At 37.3% G+C, this 9,899-nt stretch overlaps 1 protein-coding gene across 6 annotated transcripts in view; it reads right to left on the reverse strand.

Annotated features, from left to right (window-relative positions):
* The window catches only part of Chrdl1 (chordin like 1), a 140,824-nt gene that overhangs the window by 45,639 nt on the left and 85,286 nt on the right, over nt 1–9,899 (reverse strand). For 4 of the 6 annotated variants that reach the window (XM_019204374.2, XM_010603076.3, XM_010603073.3 and 1 more), the window contains 2 exons: nt 7,463–7,605; nt 5,911–6,004 (listed from right to left, as the gene is read on the reverse strand). In XM_019204374.2, the coding sequence (XP_019059919.1) occupies nt 5,911–6,004; nt 7,463–7,605 (237 nt within the window). Of the gene's footprint in view, nt 1–5,910; nt 6,005–7,462; nt 7,609–9,899 lie in introns of all 6 variants that reach the window. The other 2 variants (XM_010603075.3, XM_010603072.3) reach the window with 1 other exon arrangement.

Consider the following 9,899-nt stretch of genomic DNA (forward strand, 5'->3'; position numbering starts at 1 on the left):
TCTTTGCACAAAAGTTTATGTGTTAGAAGTCCCCAATATGGCAGGAGTAAGACATGCTGTGGAATCTTTAAAAGGCCGGACTTTGGGCTGCTTCCAAGTTTTAGCTATTACAAACTGCTGCCATGAAGATGGGTGCACGTGTATCACTGTGGCATGATGCTTTAAATTCTTTTGGAAAGATACCCGGGAGAGGAATAGCTGGGTCAAATGGGATTGCTAATCCTAGTTCTTTGAGGAAACTCCACACCTGTTTCCACAGTGGTTGCACCAGTCTGCACTCCCACCAGCAGTGGAGAAGGACTTCTTTTTCTTTCTCCCCACAACCCTGACAACATTTGTTGCTGTTTGATTTCTTAATAGCAGCCAGTCTTTCTGGAGTGAGGTAGAATCTCAGTGTTGTTTTCATGTGCATCTATTGAATGACCAGTGATGTTGAACATTTTTTCATATATTTATTTATTTGCTGTTTCTGATTCTTTGTCTGAGAAGTGTTTGTTCATTTCAGATCCCCACTTTTGGATAGGATCTTTAAATTTGAGGGGTCTGATTTTTAAAGTTCTTTATATATATTAGATAGTAGACCTTTGTCTGAGGAACAGCTGCTAAAAGTTTTTTCCCCATATTGTGGGTGGTGTCTTCACTCTGTTGGTGGTTTCTTTTGCTGTGCAGAAGCTTTTTAATAAATAAGATGAGATCCCAGTTGTTCATTCTTTGTGCTAGTTCACATGCAATTGAGGCCTGCCAACTGGTGACTGGATAAAGATATGATTTTTAAAAATAAAATAAAGTACTACTCAGCCATAAAGAATGATAAACTAGAGACATTTATACCTAAATGGATGCATATTGAGGCCATACTCTGAAGTGAAATAAATAGAAAACACATGTGTAAATATTGAATCGTCTCTCTGGTGTGAAAAATGAAAGTGTACATGAGGACCAAAATGTATAACAGACAGTGTGAAATAGGAGGCAAAGGTTCAAAAGGGAAAGGAGAAGTTGGGGGGATGGAGGACAAGAACGACGGGAGGAAAAACATGAGAGGATTTAGCTCAGTGGTTCTGGCACCTGCCTTGCAGGTGCAAGGACTGGAGTTAGAGTCCTGGTATAATAAACAAAACAACAACAAAAATAAGAAAAGAAAAAGAAAAAATATGAGAAGAAGGGAAAGACAGAAAGAAAGCTTTTGTGAAAAGGGACGGTGGAGGGATGGAAGGGAGAGAAGGGGAATGGGAATGGAAAAAAACAAGAACTAAGATATAACATATACAGGTACATTTCCCAATGATGAATATGATCATAATGCATACCTAAAATGTACCAATAAAGTTAATTTTTTTAAAAAGGCAGCACCTTGTGGGAGGCCAATGTGGGAACTGCCATAGGAAGGATTAAAGAATTTTCACAAGACCCTGCTGGTTCTCATGAGAAAGCTGTTGTAAAAGGGCAGATCTGATCCCTCCCCACGCTCTGGCTTCTTTTCAAGCTAAGAAGTAATCCCTTTCTCTAATGTGTGCTCCTGACATGATGCAATCTGCTCAAGGTGACGTAGCCAGAGGGGCCCTCACCAGAAATAGTCCCATGTTGTTCGGACTATCAGACTCCAAAGCCATGAGCTAAATAATCATCTTTCATTTACAAATTACCCAGCCTTTCATATTTTGTTATAGAGATAAAAAATAGTGGTGCAACAGTTAGTAGCTCAGGAGAAAAAACAAAGCAATCATATCTTATTTTAGTATTGCAGTATTGAATTCAAGACATGACTAACTTTCTAGTAATCTTTCTAACACATAGAGCACTACCCTATGCCTAGCACTGCGGGGGAAATAAAGATGGACCAGAAAAAGTTTCTGTCTTCATAAGTTTATACACTATTAGTGTTGAGATATGAACACAGATAATAAAAGATAAAGACAATTCGACTAGAAAATCACAGGTTAAATTCTGAGAGGTTACAGAGAAAAGGTAGGTTTGCTCCTAGCTGTCAAGATTAAAAAGTATTTCATGGAGTAAGTGGCATTTTAGGCTTACCTTTGAAGGATAAGCAATGTTTAGTAGTACAGAAATTAAAAATGCAAATGAGAAGGCAGAGAAGAAAGGTCTTCCACCTTTTATCAAAATATAACCTGAAGATGACTTGTTTTAGAATCTAAGGGGGCTGCAATGGAAGTAGGTCCTGAAGTATTAGCAAGATTTTCATAGACAGGGATGGAGGGAATTTTCCAGTGAGAGGCATTATTACCCCCTCCCAAACTTTACTGTGCATGTACAGTTGTCATGCAGGCAGACATTTTGTCTCCTTTTTCTCTCAGTTTCTTATCCTAAAATGGCTACTACTCATTCAACAACCTTGGCTACCACATGATTGGAATTAGATGGCTTGTCAAGTCAGAGATCGAAATTTATTACTTTTCTATTAGTTGGTTCAGATTTCAGAATTTCATAGGATGAGTTTCAGTTCATAAAACTTAGATATAAAACCATCATTCCAGATGGTGCTCAGTGAGCTAAATGATCTTTGGAATGTTTTCTCAAAGTGGTGGTCCATACTCCACCATTCAGCAACAAAAGGAATGGTATGGTCTGTTTAAATGCAGGACTTTGGTCCAACTCCAATATTACTGAATCAGATATTAGCAGGTGTGGGCCAGAGTCATAAATTTAAACACTCTAGGAGATATTGAAGCATGTTAAAGTCTGAGAAACACGGAGAGAGAAAGAGAGAAGTATAAAGATAAAAGAGAGTACAGGAACAATGTGATAGAAACCCAAAGCGCATGAATGGAAGAATATCATCAGGCTGCTGAGGTGAAACGAGGCTAGACTATGAATTGTCTTTACTGTCAGTGCAAGGGGGTTGACATATATTTCAGTAGCAACAAGAACCATACTTTTCAGTGGCAGAATGTCTCTAGTTTGACTACACAACAAAAGTACTTCCTCCTCCTGGTGTGGCTAGAAATCTATGAAGGCAATTCCAATAGGCACCTGCGGTTGACAGTCAATGCTCTATACATATTTGTAATTTGTCCAGATTTTATTATTGACTCCTCATTATATGCAAGACACTGTCCTATGTCCTTTCCTTGCATCACCTCACTTAAATCTCACAATCATCTTGGAGGTAGCTGCGAATGTCATTCTCACTTTAAATACTGTTAGAAAAGTTGAGTAAGGTCATCCAGCTAGAATAAAGCTAGCCTTCTTCCTGGTCCCTCCACTTACATCATTGCTTCTCTGCATTCTAATGTGGACACAACAGCCTGTGGGGTCTTTTAGTATGTCAATTGGATTGTGTCACACTTTTGTTACAGTGCTGGGGATTGAACCAAGGAGTTCATGCATGTGAGACAAGCACTCTACCACTGAACTATATTTCCAGTCCCTTTTAAAATTTTATTTTGTGACACAGTCCTGTTAAGTGGCCCAGGCAGGCCTTGAATTCATGATCCTCATACCTTAGCCTCTGGAGTAGCTTGGATTACAGGGATGCACCATGTTGCAACTGGCTTCCTGTGATGCTCTTGCTCATAAATTTCCATTGGTTTCCCAACGCACTAAAAGTGAAATCCCAAACTCCTTCCCATGGTTTTCAAAGCCCTAAACTGTTTAACACCTTTTCACCTCCCTTGCCTCATCTCTGTCCTGCCAACTTTAACCCTCATCACCATATTACAACCACATAGGTCTTCCAAACTTTTCCCTACCTGAGGCCTTTGACCTTTCTTTTCTCTCTCTGCCCAGAATGGTCTTTTCCCAGCTTTTGGGTTTTTTTTTCTGTTTGTTTATTTGTTTGTTTTGAGGCTGGCCTGGAACTCATGGTGATCCTCTTTCTTCAGCCTCCAGAGTGCTGAGATTACAGGCATGTGCCACCACACCTAGACTCTTTGCATGAATGGCTCCTTTTTATCCCTCAGATATGAGTTTAAAAGTCACCTCATCAGATGCCTTCCTGGTTACTCAAACTAAAATAAAACTCTTATTTTCTATCTCAATCTTTTATTTCCTTCATAGTACTTGTGTCATATATGTAGATATTTGTTGGGACTATTTGATTATTATTCTCCTCTCTAATTGAATGTGAGTTTCATAAGAACAAAAATATATTTTTGCAGTTCAGTGTGCAGTATATGGTTGTGCAGGCTGTGCACTGCGTAGCTAAAGAGGCACAGTTGTACCTCAGTTTACAAATCTAATTTGTTTTACAGTTTTGGAAAAGATGGCTGTGTTTGTGTTTGTGTGGGCAAAATGGCCATGGTTTGTTTGTTACCTGATGTGGAGTTTAGGAATGGAACCAAAATTTTGCTGACCACTTTTGTTTGTGAACTGAATTGCTTGCAAACAGAAGTATTCAGGAACTGAAGTATTACTGTACATTCACAAAGATTTTGTGGTAAAGGCAGTAACGTTTCTTAAAGTATTCTTTTTTGTGATCTACATAAAGATATCATGGAGTTTCATAGTGTCCTGTGTAAGTACTATATTTACCAAGGTAAAACAAGCTTCTAGCACAGTGTTGAGGATACAACAGATGTTCAGTAAATATCTTGACTGGCTATAAAAAAGAAAGTAATATTAAGATACTGATAGTTGCAAGGTTGGGAAAGGAAGGGCTATAGAAATCTGCTAATAGATTTGGCAATTTGAGAAGAGGCAAAAAAAGGCAAAAATTAAATTGTTTGCATTTGATCCCAGGAACCTAGAGGGAAAATAGTGGTGTTATTATACATAAAAAATAAAATCTACATTCCTTTCCCCTATTCCTCCCCCTTCCTTTTCTCCTTTGGACATTTTATTCATATTTCACATTATGTACTACACATTCTGATCCTTATTTTGATCCTCATATCAGAGAAACTATTTTGTATTTACACGTGTGTCCTATTTATTTTACTAAAGAGTATGGCCTCAATGTGCATCCATTTAACTGTAAATGTCTCTAGTTTATGATTATTTATGGCTGAGTAGTACTCCATTTTATTTTTTAAAAAACATGTTTTCTTTATCCAGTCTCCAGTTGTTGGGCAATTGGGCTGTTTCCAAATTTTAGCTATTACAAACTGTGCTGTTCTAAACAAGAGTGCACATATATAAGGAATAAATATGAGAAAAGGAAAAAAATGGGAACAAAGTCTTTGTAAATAGGGTGTGGTTTTAGGGGTGGAAAGGAGGGCAGGGGATGCAGAAAAAAATAAGAACCAAGATATACCACATAATGGTACAAATTCCCAATGATGAATGTAATCATAGTGTTTACCTAAAATGTACTAATAAACTTAATGAATAAAAAGTTTGTTAACTCTCTTTGGAGAAATAAGCTAAAAACAGTAATGCAAGTGCCTATTAAGCCACCATTTAAGGACCTGTTTTAAAATTTAAAAAAAAGAATCTAAAGAAGCCTAAATTGAAAATATGATGACTCTATTTAGGATATAATTTGAGCAAATGATGCTTCCCATTTTGCTATTATCAGATTTTCATCATTTTCTTATAGTACTTTAAAAACAGACCTAAATTTACCTTGCTTAATCTCCAAAACTGACACATTAATGCTGTGCAAGGCCCACTCTTCCTTTAAAGATCATATATAGAAATAAATGTTTTTTTAATGACACAATAATTTAGGGGCCAAGCTAGAAAGGATTAAGAAAGGACAGATAATCACTCACACGTTGAATAATTCCTGCCGGCCTTCCCCACCACACTCCAGCTTAGGTTCTTTTAGGTTGTGGCCCTTATAAATTAATGATTTATTTGTTTTCCTTTTGGGAACGAAAGCACTTCTAGAAAACAAGGCTATCATAGAAAATTGCCTTTCCTTAAGAGACTGGACAGATATTTTCCTCTTTTCTAAGTTCTGCTACTCAGGATGCCAACATCCAGGGTCTTGTGATACGTGAAACCTACCTCTGCATACCGGGCAGCAGGAATCTGGAACAGAGACTGGGAATGCACAGGCTAATTTGGGGCAAGTCTTGAGACCACAATATACATTCCCTTCCTGCCAAAGAGAAACAGAATTGAGATCAAAATGATCCGAGGTAAGTCCCAGGCTCAGCTCAATATCTAGGACAGAGAAGGGGCTTCGAATATGGCACTGATCTCCCATAGTTTGTTTTAGGTACTTCCTACATTTTACTATGCATTATTTTTCCTACTTACTATTTCCCACTGCAGATATTAAGTCTCACAGAGTTATCAATCCTAGTCAAGTATCCTGGTCCAAGGGGATATAAAACACTCTATGAGGGCTGCCATGGGCCTCCAAACCACCAAATAATTTTGCTCCTCTCTTCTCTGTTTAACTGCATCCCTTGGTCCTCAACACACCCCAGCTGAATGTTGGAAGTATTAGGAAATGATGATGTTTGTCATAGCTACCATTTGTAACATTCACTAGTTTCCTTTCCAAACCAAAGAGACAGGCTTTTTATGGAATAATACAATATTATACAAAATAATCTGAATCCAGTAGTTCAACCCAGCATAAGGCAAGGGAGATGATTCAATTTGCTGGTTACAATTGTCTCTGCAATAATCCCCCTTGCTTCTAAAATTCTATCTTTTATATGTTATTCTTTAAGCCTTGCTCTTAGTTCTTAGAAGTATGTCCTTCTAGAGTTAGAAGGTTTCTTGAAAAGTCATAAGGAAAGTATGTCATCAAAAAAATTTTCCTGAATCACTGAAATACTAAGAGAGATACAAATTAGTGAGATAGATTTTACCAAATCGCACAAGGGAAGAAATTCTACAAATTTTCTTGTCAATCCTGTTTAATGTTCCTTACAGCAGAAAAGTTCCAGCATCTAACTTTATTCCTACATGTGTTATTTTAAATATGGACTTTACTTCATTTTTTGCTTCTGTTATACTCTCTGGACTGCATAACTAGGTAATGACATAACTGAATTTGTGAAGTATATGGAGTTCTTTTGACAAAAAAAAAAAAAAAAAACAGCGTAGCAATCATTCTCAAAAAAAATGAAATTTTCTCATTGCAGGATCCAGGAATTAACTGGTTAATTAGTACAGTGCTTCAAAGATGGTAACCAAGAGACACTCTATTGTCTTGTGAATTAGATGTAGTAGCCCTGAATTTTACAGTGAATTTTCCACCCATGGCATTTCCAAGGCTTCAGATAATTATAAGTTCTTCAGATGAATGCATAGGTGCTGTAATTATGATGAAGGAGTGCAAATCACATGAAAGAGCTGATCTTTGCCCATTTAAACAGGTTTTGCCCCAGCTTTAAGCCTGGTGTGTGACTGGGTCTGAGGTCTTCGACAGAGTTCATCAAGGTTGAAGACAATCAGGGAGTTTCAATTGGCAGAGACACTTATGAATTAAGTATGATTCATCTTTCATTCAAATACCATATGGAGTAAACTCAAAAACACAAGTACAGAGACAGTTCCCTTAGGTAGGGGCAAGTAGGAACATTAAGATGCAGGGTCTTACCGAGCAGCTGCACTGGGTGCACTGATTGGGTTGCCGATTCTGAAAGAGCCCCTCAGCCATGAATAGCTCTCCATGTTGGTAAGTGGTTCCATTGTACTCACAAGATTTGCTGGTCACCTTATTGTTCACTACTGGTAAGGAGTCTTCTGGAACAGGATGGAGAAAAAAACACCCAATGCTAGCATTATTGGAAAGAACTTCATAAATCCCAACAGCAGATGGGGCTGTACTACATAGAGGGAGTTAAAAACCAATTCTTGTTCAAGTGGCTAAAGAAAGGAGATAATACTAAAGCAACTGGACAAAAACAGGAGTGGACATCATGCATCCATTCTTTCATTTGTTGAATATTTATTGAGCACCTACCATGTGCCAGGCACTGTAGTAAACCTTAGGGAGGGATCAAAGAACAAGGACAAGGCCTGGTCATTGAAGGAGCTAATAATCCTAGATTAATAAGGTACTAAATTCATTAATAGGCAGAAGTCCATGCTATTTGCACTTAATCTTTCTTAGCTCCCCTTGGGGAGAGGAACTGTCAATTATAACTACCCTAGGGACTTTATGCTATCTAATGTTTTGTATCACTTATCCTATACTTGTATGCTTGTTTCAGTCTCTGTGGGTTTGGTTTTGTTTTGAGACAGCGATTATTATACTGCCCAGGCTGGTCTCGAACTTGTAGATTACAGACATGAACTAACACACCTAAATCTCTGAAGTTTTTGCTTTTTGTTAATCTCTGCATGATTGCCCCTCCTTTCACTCCTTTTCATCTACTGAAGTCCTATCCGATGAAGGTTCAGTTTACATCTCTTTTGCTCTACAAAGTATTCCCTAATAATTTAGCCACGCATCTGGACCTCTTAAGGCAACTGATGTCTGAAGAGCTTAATTTGGCATTTAAATATAACTGAAATTCATATTTGTGAATTATACTAACATATCAAATCATTTGAAAACAGCCTTCATATATGTTATTACAACTGAACCTGCTAAAAACGCTATGACGCAAATAGGGTAGATTCTTACCTTAACTTTTCATTTGAGAGAAGCAAGTCAGTAAGACTGATTTATTTATCCTAAGTCACAAAGTCAGTGAATAGTGGAAAAGGGAATTGAAATCTGGTCTCTTGATCCTACATTTCATCTGCTAACTTGTATAAACATATGTATGTATTACTTTTTGAGAGCTGGGAATCTCACATGTCTCTTTACTCCCTGTAGTATAGAGTTGCCATGTAGAAAAAATTCAATGCAATCAGTGAGTTGATTCTGCTTGATTGATCTCTAAAATATTTTCACAGTATTTCATTAAATACATGCTGCAGATATATGCAGGAACACATATACATGCACACCAAATAACAATGAACATTTTCTAAGATTAAACTAATTATTGATGCATGAATTACCAATAGATGCAGAGCGTAAGAAGTGCCTGCTGCAGAATAGTGGAAGAATAAAAGTCAGAGAAGTTGTGTGCTTCATTAGAGAGAGGCATAGAGTTAGATCATCCTTTCTATTAGTTAAAACTATAATGAATATGAGCCCATTTTATGTGGGTTAAATTATACTTCAATAAAAGTGTTTAAAAACCAGAATGAAATTATTCTTTTTTTAAATTGAGTTTATTGGTGCATTTTAGGCATACACTACAGTTACATGACAGGTCTTGTTTCTCATTTTTTCCCCTTGTCCCACCCACCCTTCACCCCCTCCTCTCCTTCCCATTTACAAACACTTTATTTCCATTTTTTTTCATTTTCTCATATTTTTCACTTTTCGTTTAATACCTTTCCCCTACTCTTCTCACTTTCCCTACACCTTTAGCCCCTTTCTTCCTATAGAATGAAATTATTCTTAGGATGTAGTGAAAATAATAAAAATTAATGATGATACACTTAATAATAATAACAATAGCTAACATTTATTGATCTCTATGTGCCAAAAACAACAGTGAGTGCTTTTATACACCTTGTTTCATTGGCTCTTACTAACGATGTTCTGATGCAGATGTGATTATGTCCATTTTGCAGATGAGGAAATTCAGGATTAAGAAACAGATCAAATTGTTTAAAGTCACGTAACTTGTAATTGGCAACACCAGGACATAAATTGATGACTGACTGATTCTAGAATCTTCCCTCCTAGCCACAATTAAAAATACCATTTTATAGAAGAACCACAACTTCTTTATCCAGTTTCCAACGGATGGGCAAATGGGCTGTTTCCAAGATTTAGCTATTAGAAACTGTGCCACTATAAACATGGGTGCACATACTTCTCTGTGATATGATTCTTTTAGTTCTCTTGGAAAGATACCCAGCAGAGGGATGGCTGGGTCAAATGGAACCTCCAGTCCAAGCTCTTTGAGGTATCTCCATATTGATTTCCATAGTGGTTGCACTAGTCTGCACTCCCACCAACAATGGAG

Source organism: Fukomys damarensis, unplaced genomic scaffold (genome assembly GCF_012274545.1).
Source record: "Fukomys damarensis isolate Sample0158 unplaced genomic scaffold, DMR_v1.0_HiC HiC_scaffold_39, whole genome shotgun sequence".
Lineage (NCBI taxonomy): Eukaryota > Metazoa > Chordata > Mammalia > Rodentia > Bathyergidae > Fukomys > Fukomys damarensis.